The sequence below is a fragment of the Podarcis melisellensis genome (assembly GCF_964234715.1).
Source record: "Podarcis melisellensis genome assembly, chromosome: 13".
Classification (NCBI taxonomy): domain Eukaryota; kingdom Metazoa; phylum Chordata; class Lepidosauria; order Squamata; family Lacertidae; genus Podarcis; species Podarcis melisellensis.
In genome coordinates, this window is record NC_138545.1 from 54,369,686 (window position 1) to 54,387,487 (window position 17,802).

A 17,802-nucleotide genomic window follows, 5' to 3' on the forward strand; every position below is an offset into this window, starting at 1 on the left:
ATATCTGAACTCCTCCCTCCAGAGGTAGAGATGGCCACCAACTTGGGTTGCTTTAGAAGAGGATTACAGTAGTACCTCGGGTTACAGACGCTTCAGGTTACAGACTCCGCTAACCCAGACATAGTACCTCGGGTTAAGAACTTTGCTTCAGGATGAGAACAGAAATCGCATGGCGGCAGCGGGAGGCCCCATTAGCTAAAATGGTCTTCAGGTCAAGAACCGTTTCAGGTTAAGAACGGACCTCCAGAACAAATTAAGTTCTCAACCCGAGGTACCACTGTAAATACATTCATGGAGGAGAGGGATATCAATGGCTCCCAACCAGGATGGCTCTGCTCTGCTTCTGCATACCAGTCACTGGAAACCATGTCAGAGGAGACTGCTCTTGCACTCAAATACTGCTCTCTGGTTTCCCACAGGACTCTCGTTGGCCACTGTGAGAACAGGATGCTGGACTAGACAGGCCATTAGGTCCCTTCCAACTCTACAACTCTATTATTCTCTTTTTAAGAAAAGAAAAGCATACTCCTACTGCTATTTCTCCGTGTGAACTTTCCCGGAGACAGCTTACATGTTCTCTTCTGCTATATATTAATAGTTGGGCCTCACCCAACCCTCCCAGGCTGCCTGTGTCCCCTATGGAAAGAGGGCTACTTACACCCCAGAAAGGAAAGCACAGTTCAGGGAGGGATATTCCATCACATGATGCATCCCTGAAGATCCTGCTTTGGGGGACAACAAAGTATGAAATGACCTCCTGAAGGACTCCAAACAAGAGCAACTACCATGATCTGCCTTTGGTCATGCCAAGGCATGCAACAATATCCGTGTGTGTGTGTGTGTGTGTGTGTGTGTGTGTGTGTGTGTCAGTCATACACACAACCAAACACTCTGATGTGCTCAACTGAGCTCCACAGTTCAGTCCAACACACACCTCAAAATCCTCAGGGCAGCTCCTCTTGCTGTTGTTGTTGTTCAGGTTCTCACAGTTCCACCGGCTCTCCTCCTCCTGCGCAGATGAGTGACGCTTCCAGCGCTCAATGAGCTTCTCCTCTGCAGGGTCTCCTTCTTCCGGGACAGCAAGCCTGGGTACAGCTCCGGCCTTCAGGAGGCTGACCTCAGGATTCCCCCCCACAGTTTTCTCCCCAGAGACCTCTGCTCTCTCCACGCTCTTCAGCCTTTCCACTGGAGGCTCATCAACAAACCCCAAGAAGGGCAGCTCTGTTGCTGCCAAATCTGCCTCCTCCTCCTCCTCCTCCTCCAGGAGAAAGTCCCTCTCCAGGTCCTCCAGCTGGAAAAGTGACTCTCTGTTCACAGGCAAGGAGTCAGAAAGGCGCCTGAAACAGTAGTGGAAGCCCACGGCCTCCTGGCTTGTGCGGGGGTCTGCACAGCTGGGCTGGCAAGGAGCATCCAGGTCAACATCCAGACTGTCAAGCAGATAGTCACTTGGCCCACCAGAGCTGCCCAAGTTCTGGGGGAGGCTGTCCTCAGGCTGTTGCTTCCATAGCTTGTTATGACGCTGTTTGCTATGGGGCAAGGCAGCCGGGTTGGGGGAGGGGGGGGGAGAGAGAGAGAGAGAGAGAGAGAGAGAGAGAGAGAGAGAGAGAGAGAGAGAGAAAATAAATTAATCATGTGTTTCTCAAAGTTCCTCACCAGGCCTCCTCTCTCTCAGCTGTCACCTGGGGGCAGCCATTCCATAGGACTGCCTCAGTGGGAGAGACAGCAAGCAGCAGGGCTCAGTCCATCAAACTTTGCTGAAATGTCCAACAACATCAGGCACCCTCTGCATTTGCAAGCTGGTCATTATAAGAACAACTGTTTAGGAATGGGTGCCTAAGTTTGATTTCCCTCCCTGTCCCTTTCCCCTTGTGTGTTATATTTCGTTCTTATTTCTTTCCTTTTTTTTAGTTTGCAAGCCTGTGGGGCAGCGACTGTCTTGTTTTAACGGATGGAAGCCTCTGACAGCCTTTTTGGTGAGCAGGGTACCAATGCCCAAAATGAGAATGAATTAATGTATGAATAAAACCTTGAGTCAGGCTCAGAGCAGACTGGCAGCCCATGAAGACTTCATCACCTGCCTTTTCTTTTCTCTTCTTTTAAAGTAATTTGTATGGCTGTTGGTTTTTTTCCATTTTAGAGTTAAGAAAAGACAAAGGCAAGACAAGAAGAGGTGCACTGAGTCTGAGGCGTATGAGCACCTCCTTCTTCTGAATGTGTGGATCTGTCCTGAGCTCCACCACTTCAGACAGAAGAGCAATGGGGCCAATGCTTACCTTGCTCCCTCCCCTTTCCCTCCCAAGCACCAGCGCCCTACCTGGCATCCAGAATGCCCTCGTACTCCAGGAGCTGCCTCATGAAGCCAGCATTGGGTCTAGCGATGCTGCGCTTCTGCTTGACGTAATTGTATGCCTTCTCCAGGGGCCAGCCAAATTCCTTCATGGCGTACGCTATGACGGTGGAGGCAGAGCGACTCACACCCATTTTGCAATGGACTAGACACTTGGAGCGGTTTTTCCTGTAGAGGGGAGGGAGGGAAGGAGGGAGATTGGCAGCTGGGGGAAACAACCATTCTTGGTTCTGCAGCACAAACTGGGACACTTGAAAGCTTTTGTGAATCAAGATTCCAAGCACCTCTTTGATTTGTCAACAAACAAGCATTTATTTAGGGCATGGGTATAGTAGCTTTGGCTGCCTGGTAGCACAGCACAGGTGCTCATAATAGCAATGGCCACAAAGCCTCTGTGAGCGAGTAAGAGCTCTGAACTCATATCCCAGCCCACTTATGTACTGGTTGGGAGAGGGAGAGTGTTAAGGCAGAACCATCTCTCTCCAACTCAGCTCCACATCTGTATATAAGGATAATGCAAACACACTCTTCAGGGCAAGTGTGAGAATGAATGAAGCAGAGGGTCATAAGGCGCTATGCAGAACACAACAAATAGCCCCGTCCACATCAGAGGCATGGCTGGTGGTGACATGAGAGAGAGCCTTATCTGGGGCTGCTCCCATATTGAAGGATTTCCTCCTGAGAGGCTATATGGGCTCCCTCTTTCCATTGGCAGGCCGAGAGCTTCCTGCTCAAAACGGCCTCTGGAAACTAAGGTGCAAACAATGCTGATCGCTGGGCAGCTGTCAAGGCAAACTGTAGTTCAACTGCTGGCTCTAAATGTGTTCTGATAACTTGGTTTTTAACTAGTTTGTTTTCCTTTGTATTTTATAATGATGTTTTTAAATGTTGTAAGCCACCCTGAATCCCAACTTAGGAGAAGGGCAGATTATAAATACAATAAATAAACAGTTAGCTTATACAATTTTTGTCAAGACACCAACACCAGTGATTTAGGGGACAGGCCAGCTGGTGGCTCTCTCTGGGCTGGTGCAGCCTAGTGGCTGAGGGACTCCCCAGGAAAACACTGGCTCTGCTGGGTGCAACACAGGAGGAAGACTGCTGACCTGCCTTTCAAGGCTGTTGGAAGGATTACTGAGACCATTGAAGGTTCCTTTGTGCCATATGAACGCTAAGTATCATCAGTGAAAACAGATAGCAAGGGAACCTTTATTTTCACCAGCAGGACACCAGGGACATGGAGCTGCCTGGGCATGACTGCTGCCATCCTGCCTTTCTTGTAAACTTTGCTGGTGAAGCTGCCCTTCTGTTTGGAGGCAGAGCCCTGGGCTGTACGCACCACAGTGAGGCTCTCCCAGCATCCAGAAGAGGGCTTCCCTCATGCCCCAGAACACGGCATGCGGAAAAAGTGTCCCTTCTGTGCATCAGCTTACTTGGCTTTGTTGATGAAATGGTAGGCCTCATTCCAGTGGGCAAGGAGGTCGGTGGTCTCTTCATCATAGACCCTGATGTTGTGGTACGCAAACAAGCCAGGGAAAAAATTGTCAATCTCCCTTGTGACGTTTAAGATGTAGTCAACGCTGCAAACATAGGAACAGATCAAGACAATGTTTGTGCAAAACAGCTGAAATGTCTCCTGCACTAGCACCACTTGGACTTACAATCCCACCCGCTCAAGATTACCCAAATGATGACCTCTTGGCCCTTCTATTGACTGCTGCCCATATGGAGATAGCCAGATGCTGGAAAACCGGAATTGGGCTGAACAGTGATTCTTGGTATGGTCAATAGCACTGGCTGAACAACTAACATGCCAGGTCAGAGCAGCAAAGGGCAAACACAAACTATTCCTTTTATAACATATGGCAGATATTTATTGAATACATAAATTGTTCAGGCTGTGGCAGGAATCCACCCAGCACTCATGCGAAAGTGTGGTGTGATCTTTCAGAGTAATCAAATGAAACTTTGTTACATAGCATGACAAAAGTCTGTAATTTTATCAGGGCAAGTTATTTGTTGTTTACTGTTGTAACAACAGTTTTATAAGAGACTGTGGTTTTATCATGGTGGTGGGGGCAGGGAAAACAGCAGCATTTCTCCCTGTCACAAGGCCATTGCCTGGTTTGTAACAACAGAAATTCTGCACCAGGAAAACCTCAAGTTCTGCATCTTTCATGACATATGCAGGCATCTGCCCGTTTCGCTTTACTTCCCATAAGCTATTCTGCCATTTTACTTGTTTGCATAATGTACTCTATTATGGGCTAGCAAAAAGAGCTGTGCTGGGCACTGAAATTCTCCCTGGAGATCTAGAAGCCTCGCTCAGCCATCCTGTGAATCAGAGTTGGAATGGCTTCCAAGGGTCATCTAGGCCAACCGCCAACAGAGGACAAAGCTCCTGGGACTGAAATCAGCAGCGCAGGATGAGGACTTTTAGCACGTGCAGTTTCTCCCAGCGCTGCCACACCACAACAGGAGAACCTGCACTTGATGAAATTCTCTCTTCTAAACCACCGGTTAAAAATCAAACTGGCCAATTTGCCACCTCTCCTCGACTTAGCCAAGGCCTCCTTTGTGCTGCCTTAAAATGCAGCAGAACTCAAAATGTTTTGATTAGAACCAATTGTGAAAGTTAAATGAAGACACAAAGATTAACCTGGTTGAGCCTCAGTGTTCATACCTTGGAGTATTAAGTTGCAATCCGAAGTTAGGGTGGAAAAAGAAATACTTAATTCCGAAACACCAGCATCAAACCTTGACAAGTCAGCATAAAATGCCCAGCAGCTGGTTTTGGCACAGAGCCAACATGTCCTCCCTGCCCCCCCCCCAATGTTTCAAAAGAAGAGGCTCAGTGACCAGGGATTACCAGCTAACTGAGGAGCTGGAAAACATGGTACTCACCCAGAGCCCCGTAGCTCCTCCAGGTTGGAGGCATTCCACTCGGAACCCTGGAAGAACCACACTAGAGTCAAGACACACAACAAAAGCAGCACCACATAGGCGTTTGTGGCAAAGGCTTTCAAATGACTGGGCTCACCTGCTTGGCAACTTACCAGGTACAGATGGTCAAAAATGAGAGAGGGCTTGTCCATCTGCCCCAGGATTAGCAGCATCTCATTGTCAATGAACTCTTTGAACTCCTTCAAGTTGCAGCTCATGTGCTTCTCCAGCTCATTCCGTATCTAGACGGGCGAGAGAGTAGCAGAGTGAGGAAGGTGGCCAATCCACCCGAACACGGACTGGCCATGAAGGGAGTCACTGCTCAGCGCGAAGGAAGCCCCGGGTCCAACCTCTGGCACCTCCTGTTCAGAGGATCAGGCACCAGGAGTCAAGAAAGGCCCTTTCTCTTCCGGAAGCCTCAGGAGAGAACCTGGGCTAGATGGACAAGAGCAGCTTCTTATGTACCACATTTACTTGTTTATTTAACAAACATTTATGTACTGCTGTTCATAAAAAGCAGTTTACAACTACTGTGCAAAAATCCATACCATAAAAGAAATATTAAAAAATTAAAATAAGAAATCAGCTGGCTATCATGGAAATAAGTATTCTTAATTGCCTGCATAGACCTGATGGAATAGAAAAGTGCCAACTGAATCTCTAGTGTTCCCCACAGCTGGGCCAATGACACCAAAGACTCAGTTTCTTCTTGTCAAATGAGTTTCTTCTTGTCAAATGACGTTGCCCCTGCAGATGATCCCAATGATCATACTGGGATGTCAGGGTTCAGGCACTCCCTGATGTACCCTGGACTTAAGCTGTTGTAGATGGGCAGTCAGTGCAGATGCTCAACTATGGTGTCATGGGTTGTCAGCCAGGACCCCCATCAGCAGTCTGGGGCCTACACAGAGAGAAGTACTTTCAGGCTCCTAGGCAGAAACTGTTCTCAGAGCTACTGGAGCAGAACACCCTTCAACTAGTGAGGTGGCACCTTACAGTTGATACCAAAGGGAGGGCCCCCCAAGGTCAAGATCCTGGGAAGCCCCTCAGCTGTGGGAACGGATCACCAACACAACTAGGTTAGAATGCCATGGGGGGAAGTAAGTCACGGAGTCATCCTCAAGGTTCAAACTATCTAAACATAATTATCTGCAAGGGAGGGGGGAAGCACAAGGAGGTGTCCATGGTTCTCCACCTCCTCAGGTAGGTTGGACAGAGAGGCAGTGGCTGGACCAAGGTCAGCCAGAGAACTTCATGGCTACATGGGGATTCGAACCCTGGTCTCTCCCAGGTCCTAGTCAGACATTCCTACCACTGCATCACACTGCAACAATAGTAGTAACAACAACAATATAGGGCCTCCGATTTTGTTTGCTAGGCAGCGAAGGAAGAAAGGCAGTCCCAGGACAGGCCCCCGGAGGCTCTGCTTACTTCTTTAGAGGTTACATTCTCCAGATCTTTGCTCATCATAATACTTCGGAGTTTGGCCTTGATGTGGCGTTCTGCCCGCTCCCTCTCAGTTGGTCTGGAAAGGCAAGAAAGGGAGATGGGAGTTTCCCAGCAAAGAAATCTGTGGGGCTGCGAACCATGGAGCCTGACTCCCAAGCTGTTCCCTGGGAACCCAGGAACTTCTGCTTTCACTGCAAAAGCAATCAAGTTACTAGTGCTCATGTGAAAGAAAAGCTAAACTCAGGCTACAAAGTCAGTGTTTACTGAAGATTCAAGCAGACTGGATGCGTAGTGCTTTCAGTAGCTAAGCAGTGAAAATACGCTTTGGCCACCATCTTGTTCCTCCATAGAGCTGCATCCCAGTATTTCACGGAATACACCCAAGTACCTATCAAAATCCTACATATACTATCCCTTTCTTGCTTTCCACGGTTCCATCCTGGTTTTGAGGCGGGGGAGGGGAAAGAACACATAATTTCCCCCAGAACTGTAGAGCACCAAGCACCATTTATGCCCAGGATTGGTTTTCACATTTAACTCTGAGGAGGAGAGCCCGCTGGATCAGGCGAATGGCCCATCTAGTCCAGCCTCCTCTTCTCACAGTGGCCAACCAGATGCCCATTATGGGAAACCTGCAAGCAGGAGCCGAGCACAAGAGCAGCCCTCTCCCCTTCTGTGGCTTCCAGAAACTGGTGCCTCTGGCTGTGAAGGCAGAGCATAGCTCACGGGGCTATGAATATAAGAACCCTTCTACTTGTGGGATTTCTCTAGTCAGAACACCTCAGACCAAAACCCAAAGGGGAGGACTCACGTGTCCACATATAGAGCTGGCGAGTCGGGGCGTGTGGACTCCAAGTCCTGCATGGCGTTCCACTCATTGATGCAGCTTTGCTCGGAGGCGATGCAGCTCTCATAGTACGTGGCCCAGACGAGCGCCATCCCACCAGGGAAGTAATTGTGCCTCCGAGCCACCTCACAAGCCTTGTGGAGGATCTGCAAAGCGGACCTGCAAGCATGGAAACCCAGAGAGAGAGAAATTGCCCAAGCGCCAAGGACACAGGAATGGGGGGAGGCAGAGGGACTGATAAAATAATCTGCAGAGGAACAAACATTAACAGCGGCAAAGTTTCACTACGGTTGAGCTGTTGAATCTATAAATTATGAACATAAAAGAGCCTGCCAGATCAGACAAAAGGGAGCCCAACCAGTCCAGCACCCTGTTCTCACAGTGACCAGCCAGATTCCCATGGAAACCCACAAGCAGGACCCAAGCACAACAGCGCTCTTTCTTCCTGCAGTTTCCAGCAAGTAATATTCAGAAGCATCTACTGCCTCCAGCTGTGGAAGGCAGAGCACAGCAATCTTGGCCAACAGCCAATGATATCCTTAATCTCCTCCATGAATTTGTCAAATCCTCTAATTACCTTCACATAAGTCTCAATGCAGTTTACAAGCATATGATAAATACAACTAAAATACCCCCCCAAAAAAGGGGTTTGAAATCAGAATCCATGCTAACTGGTTTTACTGAATTAAGATGCAAGCTGAACAGTTTAAGGCACCTGAAGCAGAGTATTAGGTGATGCTTTCCCAGAAGTGGGATGTAATTATGGAAGAAGTTTCACATTTGAATTTTCTCCCATCCCATAAAGGTACAGGAGTTGTGCCATCCCTGTCCCCGGCACAGGACGACAGAGGCCAAGTAGCAGGAACAGTGAGTTACTTGTTGATTACATTTCTCTCCTCTGTCGCACCATGGAACCCAAGGAGGCATTCGTGGGGATCCCTGTGCAAGAACTACTGCTTCATGTGCCTTCATCAGGTGGCAGGAAGGATGCTTCCCAGAAACACCATCCACATGGATGCAATGCCTGGCCCCACCCCCTGCTGTTTGCACTGGTGTGGTTGAAATTTCAGGAGGGAGGCCCTTCCCACCAGTCTTTCACCACAGAGAGTGGTTTCCACACCCCTGCATTTCAAGCAGGACCACCACATAGTTTGTGTCTATAAACTGGGCCTTGGCAACATGCAAAAGCGATTAAGTGCAGGGCAAGAACATAATCCACTGGTGGCTGGGCCCATGCCTGCGCCAGCCCTTAATATTCTAAGGGGGAGGGTGCCCTCTCCAGGCCTCCTCTGGGCACTCTTTTTGCATGTGAGCAATACAGGCACAGGCCATGCTGAGCTGGACTGGAAGCACAACAGAAAGTAAGCCAATGTGCAAAAGTCCCCTGTGAGCACCGTGGAAACTTGTTAGGTGACAAGATAACAGATGGCTAAAGATGGCTCTGTTCCACTTGGCCTCAGGCAAAACACTTGACTGGGTGTAGGATATTAACATGTGGGGTCAACAGCAAGTCGTTCACAGGACAGCTGCAGTTATCACTCAATAACCTAAAAGTGTGAAAACTGTTCTCAAGTCATCATAGATCACAGCCTCTGCTCCCCCATGGCAATTATACATTAGCAAGCAGAAAGGAACACATGCCTGAGCAGAGGTGAAAAGAAGAGATGGGGAGGCACAGAAGCTAGAAAGGGCCTCCCTTGCAGGCAGAAGGAGCTGGGTTCAATCTCTGGACTTTCCAGGAAGGGCTGTGGAAGACTCTTCTTTGCCTGAGACCCAGGAGAGCCACTGCCAGCCAGAAGAGGCAATGCTGGGCTATGCAGACCTGAGAAAGTGTGCTTCCTATGTTCTTCATCATTAGGGTTGGTATAACTTGAGATCCCTCCTCTGCCCTAGGCTGTATCCTACTAAGGCTTTGTAAAAGACTGAGTGAAGGAGAGGGTTCTAGGGAAAGGTGAAGCTGCGAAGTTCTATGAAAGGTTTTAAGGATGGATTTCTTTTCTTGGTGTTCTACAACTGCAAAGCTTCTGCACAATTTATATACCTTTTTCTTCATGCTGGGTACTCCCGTTCCTCACATATTAGCCTTCCTAAATCATTTACCATTCCAACTTCATGCTCTGGTTCAGCAAGACACCAAGAGTGTTGAGACTCTCCCATGGGACAGAAATTCAATTTCCCAGCCTGTCTTTAGAAACCTAAAATGTAAGGGTGGGTTTGCAGCCTGGCAGATTTGATGGACAAGGAAGAATGGCTCCAATTTATTCATCTCAACCATCTAGTTTCCCTCTGGTGCTTTTTCTAAAGAGAGGAGCTAAGTTATTTCATAATTTATGGTCAAGAGTTGGCCTAGCCTTCTAGGACCCCCCTCCCCCTCCAGCAACTGCAGCAATTCAGTGATTGAGTTGTTCTGGGGAGTGGAAGGCAGGGATTGTTTGCCAGGCAGGGGTGTCTAGAAGGGAATGAGAAGAGTCAACTGCTGAAGAAAAAGAAAAAAGTTACTCACCACATTGCTTGAACTGAAACAGGCTTGAAGATATGCATCCTTCCTGCAGTGCTGACGCTGAACCCACTAGCAAGGAGACCAACAGAGAGAAGAAATCACTCTATGCTCCCGAGGCCATGCATCACAAGCTATTGTCGCTGCGGTTATTACTATTATGAAGAAGAAATCATTCGCACTCTTAGGGCTATGCATCACAAGTTGCTGTTAGTAATACTATTCATTCTTAAACTGCTTTATAACCAAAGCTCTCATAAAGTTTATATAATGTTGTATTGCTAACTACAGAGCTTCAATATTCAATAAGAAGTTGAGGGTTTGGTCGCGTACCAAAAAGACACACCCTTAACAGTAGCTAAAATATATCTATACAAACAACTCGGAGTTTAATGACGTGGCCTTTCCCAGCAGACCTGCTCTGCCTAACATCGCCTTCATTTTGCTAGCCGCCAAAATGCTCTTCTTTCTTACCCATCACCATCTAGATGGATCTTTGTGTCACTCCACAGACGCAGAACCATCCCGATGGTGCAGCTTTTGCTACCAAGAAAGAGAAATGACAATGTTTGACAGGCTTCAAACACATGTGGACCTCAACAAAACAACGGCCAGATTTCATGCATTTGTTAATTACATTTTTATTCTGTCGGGGTGGCATATATGGTCCTCTCTCCTGCCACAATGCCTCCATTTTATTTTCCCTTGTGAAGCAGGTTAAGCAGAGAAAAGTGACTGGCTGGCAGACTAGGAGCTCTGGTTCAAGTCCAAAACTCTGGGCCTCTCACAATTGTTTAACATCTTCAAGATGCCTTTCAATTCCCACACAAACATCCCGGGCTGGTGTTCTAGAGAAGGACACCTTAGCAAACAGCCACAGATTTCTGGTGAGTGTTCTTGCTGTGGGTGGGAGTAGGTATCCAGAGTTTGCCCCTACACATGACACCTGAACATCTTTTATATTTTATTGACAACTCAAGTGTCACTGACACCCTAAGCCTTTGCATTAAAATAAGACTATGTTTACGTGTGTGGCTTCTACTGCAATTCTTTTGGATGATCGCTGACCCCCACAGAAAACAACAGGCTGGTGGGATTTTTTTTCCAAACCTGCACTCACCTCTCCTTGCTTGAAAAGTCTACTCCCAACAGGATATTCTCCTCCGTGTCTTGGCGTCCGGTGCTATAGACAACCACCATGTACCTCACCCGGTCTGTCCAGACACTTTCCAGACGCACAGCCTAAAAACCAGCAAGACAGTTCTCAGTGCCCACTTCCTTCACACCAGCCTCTGAGAGCCCATATTCTGTTCTATTAAAGTTACAGGTGTTCCTCTTCAAGTCAATGTCCCAGATTTTCACAAGCTCTGTATTGGCTTACCTAAGTATGTTTCTGAGGAGATAAAGGGAGGGTGACTTAAATGGATTTGCACCCCACCAAGTGGTTGACACTTTTGCCCTGCTCTGTTAACGAAGTGAGGAAATGTTCTCTAAAGGAGCAGTGGAAGACCTGTGGTGGCCCACCGACTGCTGCTGGACTACAACTCCCATCATTCCTAACCACTGGCCTGGGGCTGATGGGAGCTCAGCAAGCTCTGGAGGGCTACACCTTCCCCACCCCTGCTCTGAAATAGGCTCCTTGGGGCCTTTTAGGAAGTAGCCCAAGAGACAGTAGGAAGCCAGTGCAGATGCTCAAACCACAATTCAAACAAGGCAGCACCCTTGGATTTCAATGGGAGAAACTGAACTCATCTTGGAGCTGACTTGTGGCTCAAGCTGGATTACTGTGCCAGTAAAATGATTCCAAGGGCTGCTCTTCTTCAAATGCTGCCTTCACCATCCTGCATTTTAAGTACCACCTGCGGATCTGCCATACTCTCTCTCTCAAGCACCGTACAGAGACTGTGGTCCAGACACATGGGAGTTGGGGAATGAGCAAGGCCTCTTACCAATTTGATCCTGTCCTCACAGCGAAGGAGGTTGATCATCACCTGAAGATGTTGGGGCAAATCACCTGCAGATCCACAAGTGAGAAGCCATCAATAGATATGGATTAGCCTGATGCTTTGAACTGTGTGATACTCCACATCAAGTCCACATGGTTCAAGAATGGTATGCATAAAACTACGTTGGTTTTGTTTCCCATTCCTTTAGACTTCCCCAGTCTGCCTCAGAGAGTTTAAGAAATGGCAGAACATCGTTCATATTAGATCCACCCCTGCAAACCACTGCTGTGTTTAGCTTTGGTCAACTGTGCACCACGTCAACTGCTCTGAGAAGCAGCTGCTCTCCAAGGGGCGTTTTTCCAGCCCAACTGCCTGAATCCTTTTCCATGGTGGATGCTTGCCCTGTTCCACCACTGAGTTGGTTTGTGTTGGACATTTGGGTACAACTCAACTTGCAGAAGAGTGGTTTGCATGGAGTAAAGACAGGGAAAGTGAGGGACCTCCACATTCCCAGACTATCCCTGTACCTTTAACCCAGAGGTTTCCAACCTTTTTGAGTCCACAGCTCCCTTTACCAACTACATTGTTTCGGCAGCACCCCTGTGGGGCTCAGGAGCCCAGTTATGTAACCCCTTCCTCCAGAGCTGGCAGCCTCTCACCCTTTTGGGAACACCCTCCCTTGTGCAGTATTCCCTCGGCCTCCTCTCCCCTCCTTAGGAGTCCCCTGGTCTCTGAGCTGCCCCCCCCCCGCCCCAAAGAGAGGGGCCTCCTACACTGCCCCACAGGGGCCTGGGACCTGTCTGTCCATTCCCAACAGCTGGCGGACTGCCTGGCTAGGCTCCCTGGCCCGCTTGCTTGCTTACTCAGAGGCCGCCTCAACTCCTGACAACCAGCACCCCCTGGCCAGCCCCAGAGGACCTTTTGCCCATGGAGCTTGTAGCTAGGGCTGGTGCAACAAACAGCTGTGCAAGCCTTTGGGAGGCAGAGATGCAAGAGGGCATCAGAGGAGAGAGGGAAGGAAAGGGGGACGGAGACCAGTGTTGCCTGCGGCACCCCTGACCATCATTCAAGGCACCCCAGGGTGCCACGGCAAACGGGCCGAAAACCACTGCTTTAACCTATTGGCTTACTTCTTTACCTCCTTGTTGTTTAACTTTAGACTGATAGGATGCATCCTGCTTTACACCTTCCTCCTGCTCCTGACACTTCTCTCTCAGACCTCAAGCTGAGGGGTCACCTTGGAACTATACTCTGAGAGAAAAGCAGCAAGCATGACTGCCTTTGTCATTTCTAGAATAGCATGTTAGGTTAGAACTAGGAAGAAATAGAAATAGAAATAACTTCCTCTGCAAGTTATTTACTTCCTATAATAAACAACTTTTGTTATTTTCTTACTCTACAAGTGTATCTCAGCGTGTGATTACAACAGGTAAAGTCTACTCTCTAACCACAATTCACTTGCTGCCAAATGCTGCTCACTCTAGGTGGCTAAATGACCCAGCTGTTCCAATAGTTTGGCCTCAGGTCAATTACTGGTTGGCCTAGTTTCCCTGCTTCCAAGTGAAACAAACAAGATATGTCACCCAAAATAGTCTCTGGACCCTTTGGCAGGCCCAAACCATGATTACTCACACCATAATCTTGTAACTCAGACCTGACTGAGAGTCAGACGAGGTCTTATAGTGTTTATGAGGAAGGCAAATGGATGCATGTAGCCAAGAATACAAGTCCCAGCTTAACGATTTGATGGGGCAAGCTCAGTAAGATACACTGTGGGATCTGTGAAACTGCTGACATCTGGAGAAATACAAGTCTCAGCTCCCAGCCACACAGGACCGACCATGTGGTGCCCTGTCCTACAGGCTGTTTGCCCCTAAACAGGACCCAGAACTCCTTCCCTGGCTCCCAGAGAGAAACATTTTTAACATATCAGTCTACAGAAAACCACTGCCTTAAGTTAGCATTCCCCCCCCCCCACGTTTATTTTTCCTAGGTTATCATGCCCAAGTCATGAGGACAGACCAAGAAAAAAAACATTTTGCTGTGACAATGCTTACCAGCATGTTTGTGAAGGTGAGTAAGACTTCGTGGACCTTGAGGGCTGTTTCCTTGCTGGAGGAATAGTGCAGCACCTTTCACCATAAAAAAACTCTCACTCAAGCTGGAACACAAACAGATGCAGGAGATCAGGCTCAGGGAGGGGGGTGCAACAGGGAGGACAATGAGGGTAAATAGCAAGTCTGGATTATCTCAGTAATGAAATCCATGCAACACACGTGTTCTCCACCTAAACTGGCCTGGGGGGCGGTCCCAACACTCCAATCCCACCGGTTTGTAAAACACTGTCAGAATTGAAATGAAAATCATTTACAGACTTCACAATAAAGCCCCATTCCAATTCTTGTATTAGAAATATGGCACAATTATTTCATTTGTGCCCTGTTTGGGGATACTCGGGGAGAGAATAAACCAAGATGATTTCATTTCCCATTTTCTTTCTATAACATATGTAACAAGCTGAAGGTACATTTATTTCATATATTCATTTCTCAAGTCAAAGGCTACAAAGCAAGTAAATGACATACCAATAGTCAAGTAAACATTAGAAATACCGTATTTTTATCTGTTTCCCTCAAAAAAGTTCCTCTCCCCTTGAGGAAAAAGTGAGTGTCATGCGCTTCCAGTGTTTCTGGAAATCTCAAGACAATTACTGTGACGAAAGGATTGTGCTTCGTGTTCTTCAAAACACTTGAGCCCTTGTTAGACCAGAGAGTCAGCAGCAAAGTCCCGGGCTTTAAACGGCTGGCTGTCATAATGGGCTGGTGATGCTTTGGTGCTGGCAGAGGACTTTAAAGGCAGCAGGGCTGCAGGGGCTGGCCTTCTATCTAACTTTCCAACTGGATTTCATGTTTGGCTGCTGTTTTTGTAGGGGAGGATGTGACCCTCCAACTCAGTGACTCAACAACACCAGGTTGTGAGAAAAATCCAGGTTGTGAGAACAGTTGTCTGTATGAACTTTTAATGTACAGTGGTACCTCAGGTTACATACGCTTCAGGTTACAAACTCCACTAACCCAGAAATAGTGCTTCAGGTTAAGCACTTTGCTTCACGATAAGAACAGAAATCGTGCTCCGGCGGCGCAGCGGCAGGAGGCCCCATTAGCTAAAGTGGTGCTTCAGGTTAAGAACAGTTTCAGGTTAAGTACGGACCTCTGGAATGAATTAAGTACTTAACCCGAGGTACCACTTTATCTGTTTCTTAGCACGCAGTTTCAAGCTGCTCTTTAAAAACTTCAACTGCAGGTGATTCTTTGGGATTTAGAGAGGAAACTACCACCCCCTTTTCATGCCATCTTCCAACTGCACATTTTGAAAAAAAATATGGGATGAAAGGGAAGAACAAAAATAAAGCTTGGAGAACCCAAACTTTGTGACTGAGAGAAACTCGGACACCGGCAAGGGCAGGCTGGTTCTGTTGTGCATTTCTCATTCATTTCGCCAGACTTGGCTGGCCAAAACTGCACATGTGTGAGAGATTCTGCATTTTAAAAGGCTGTAAAAGAATGGTCCTATCTCAAGAAAAAAGGGAGGTCTGCCTAACCTAGACTGGCTTGCTGTGCTTAGTTGCAGCTCTCTAGTGCAGCCTTTCTCAAACACCTCCAGCTCCTTTGGGGAAGGTTCCTCTAATTCAGGATTTCCCAAACTTGGGCCTCCAACTGTTTTTGGAGATCCGCAGCTAGCAAGACCAGAGATTATGGGAACTGTAGTTCAAAAACAGCTGGAGACCTAAGTTTGGGAAACCCTGTTCTAATGTGTTATTCTGACAAGGGTTTACCCAACTCTGAGATCTTTTAAGCTGGAAATGCCAGGAACTGAACCGGGGTCCTTCAAATATAGAGGGGACGTTCAACTCCTTCCCGCTTAAAAAAACAGATTTCTAATTGACTGGGAACTTCCCTAATGAAGCCTCAATGGAAACAGCTGGGATTTATGAGAAAAGAGGGCTTTTCAGCAGACACAACACTTGCAACACAATAAAAATAAAAATAAAATTAAGCACACAATCTTTTTTATTCCGGAAAAACTTAGGTCCCCCTCCCACCTCAAATTTATAATTCATTCTTCAAGATCAGTCTCAAAAACTAACAACCTCCCACCAATATGAGCTCATTGACAGGCCAACAACGAATTTTTTTTTTGTGGGAAACAATTGGACAGCACATAAGGAGATATGTTGGTGCACAATGGCAGTTTTTTAAATAAAAAAAAGTCTGAAGTCAGAAAAGCAAAGCGATGCCATTAGCCACAAATCCCGACAGGCAATCTCTCCTAACATTTCCTGCCACTCTCAGCTCGGCAATACACAATTCCTGTTTATGATAAAGAGGAGAGAGAAATTGCCAACTGCCCGCAAACTCCAAGCAGCTTTATCAAGAATTGATGAGATCATTCTACAGCTAGGCCTAATGAAAGCGAAGTCCACAGACGATGCCTTGATTCTGCGGCCATGCGGTCACCACTGGACAAAGCAAAGGCGCTCAAGATGTTTCAAAAAGCTTGTTGATAGCGAAAAATGTAAAATAAAATAGACGTGCTTCCCGGATTTCAGCAGCTGTCTCACAAGCAAATGACATGGCATTTTCACTGTCACAGACATAAACATCATCAAAGTTGCCCTCAAATATGGAAATATTGGGCAATCCAGCAAATCTGTATTGCAATGACTGTTTTTAGGAGGAAATGAACATCTTTTCAAGGACCACATGAGCATCTGTGTTGAGCACCCATCCCAAACACACACACAAACCACATTCCGCTCACACTAGTTGCCTGCAAAGTAATTCTCTGGCTGTTGCCCCAAGACAGCATAAGCAATGATGAACCCCCAACCAACTTAAATCAGGCTTGCTTCTATACGCCTCCCTTAAAATGCAAGTGTTAGCAATTTTGCAAACAACATACAAAAAGAAACCTTACATCTTTGCATTTTAGTTACCAAAACATCAGATCTGAAATAAACACAACGACACAGAAGATTTCACTTAAGGAGAAGAAACCTAAACAGAACCTAGAAACCTCAAGTAAGCAAAGCCATAGAGGGGAATGGGAGGGGTAACGTTCCATACATACTATTTTGGACGGGGTTTCTTTGAGCAGCAGAAGCATTGCACTGGTCGAAAAGACAGGCAGAAGTCAGCGAAATCTGAAAGGTTCATAACCAACATCCTCTCGCTACCCAATTTTATTATTTTTCTGGCAAGACAAAAGAGAAGAGGAGAAAACGGCCACCAACTATTGAGTGAAGGAGAGAGGACTCTCCAAGTCTGTTGATGCTACCCAGGAAGGGGTGGCTTTTACGGAACACTGTGCTCCCCCCACCATATCCTGGCTCAGAAAGCACTTGCCCTAACATATCCTGATGAAAGAGGGCCTTTCAAAAGAAAGGGCAACGAGGGGGGAGAAAACCAGCTGAAGCTCATCAAATCATTAAGCTCCTACAGGCTTTTCTTCTTTTCAGGCTCTGTAAAACAGCAGCAGCACCTCTTGTTATCAGAAGAAAAGTACAGTCCAACAGCTGGGCTCCAAAAGAACTCCAAATTCATTTGAACCTCAGTAGATTAAGAAGTGTCACACTGACAGATGAGTAAGTAAAATTCTCCCCCCCCCCAAACCCCAGTTCTGCACTGCATATAGAGTGAAACAGCCTCATTATGTTAAGATTTCACCTCGCATACTTCCTTGCTGGGCACCATTTCAGTAGCAAATAGGTGAA

At 47.2% G+C, this 17,802-nt stretch overlaps 1 protein-coding gene across 4 annotated transcripts in view; it reads right to left on the reverse strand.

Annotated features, from left to right (window-relative positions):
* The window catches only part of SSH1 (slingshot protein phosphatase 1), a 39,765-nt gene that overhangs the window by 4,494 nt on the left and 17,469 nt on the right, over window positions 1-17,802 (reverse strand). For 2 of the 4 annotated variants that reach the window (XM_081884580.1, XM_081884582.1), the window contains exons 3-14: window positions 14,087-14,190; window positions 12,033-12,097; window positions 11,204-11,325; window positions 10,558-10,626; window positions 10,090-10,155; window positions 7,551-7,745; window positions 6,722-6,815; window positions 5,404-5,532; window positions 5,252-5,298; window positions 3,781-3,927; window positions 2,315-2,515; window positions 935-1,526 (exon numbers count right to left, since the gene is read on the reverse strand). In XM_081884580.1, the coding sequence (XP_081740706.1) occupies window positions 935-1,526; window positions 2,315-2,515; window positions 3,781-3,927; window positions 5,252-5,298; window positions 5,404-5,532; window positions 6,722-6,815; window positions 7,551-7,745; window positions 10,090-10,155; window positions 10,558-10,626; window positions 11,204-11,325; window positions 12,033-12,097; window positions 14,087-14,190 (1,831 nt within the window). Of the gene's footprint in view, window positions 1-934; window positions 1,527-2,314; window positions 2,516-3,780; window positions 3,928-5,251; window positions 5,299-5,403; window positions 5,533-6,721; window positions 6,816-7,550; window positions 7,746-10,089; window positions 10,156-10,557; window positions 10,627-11,203; window positions 11,326-12,032; window positions 12,098-13,167; window positions 13,275-14,086; window positions 14,191-17,159; window positions 17,461-17,802 lie in introns of those variants that run through there. The other 2 variants (XM_081884581.1, XM_081884583.1) reach the window with 2 other exon arrangements.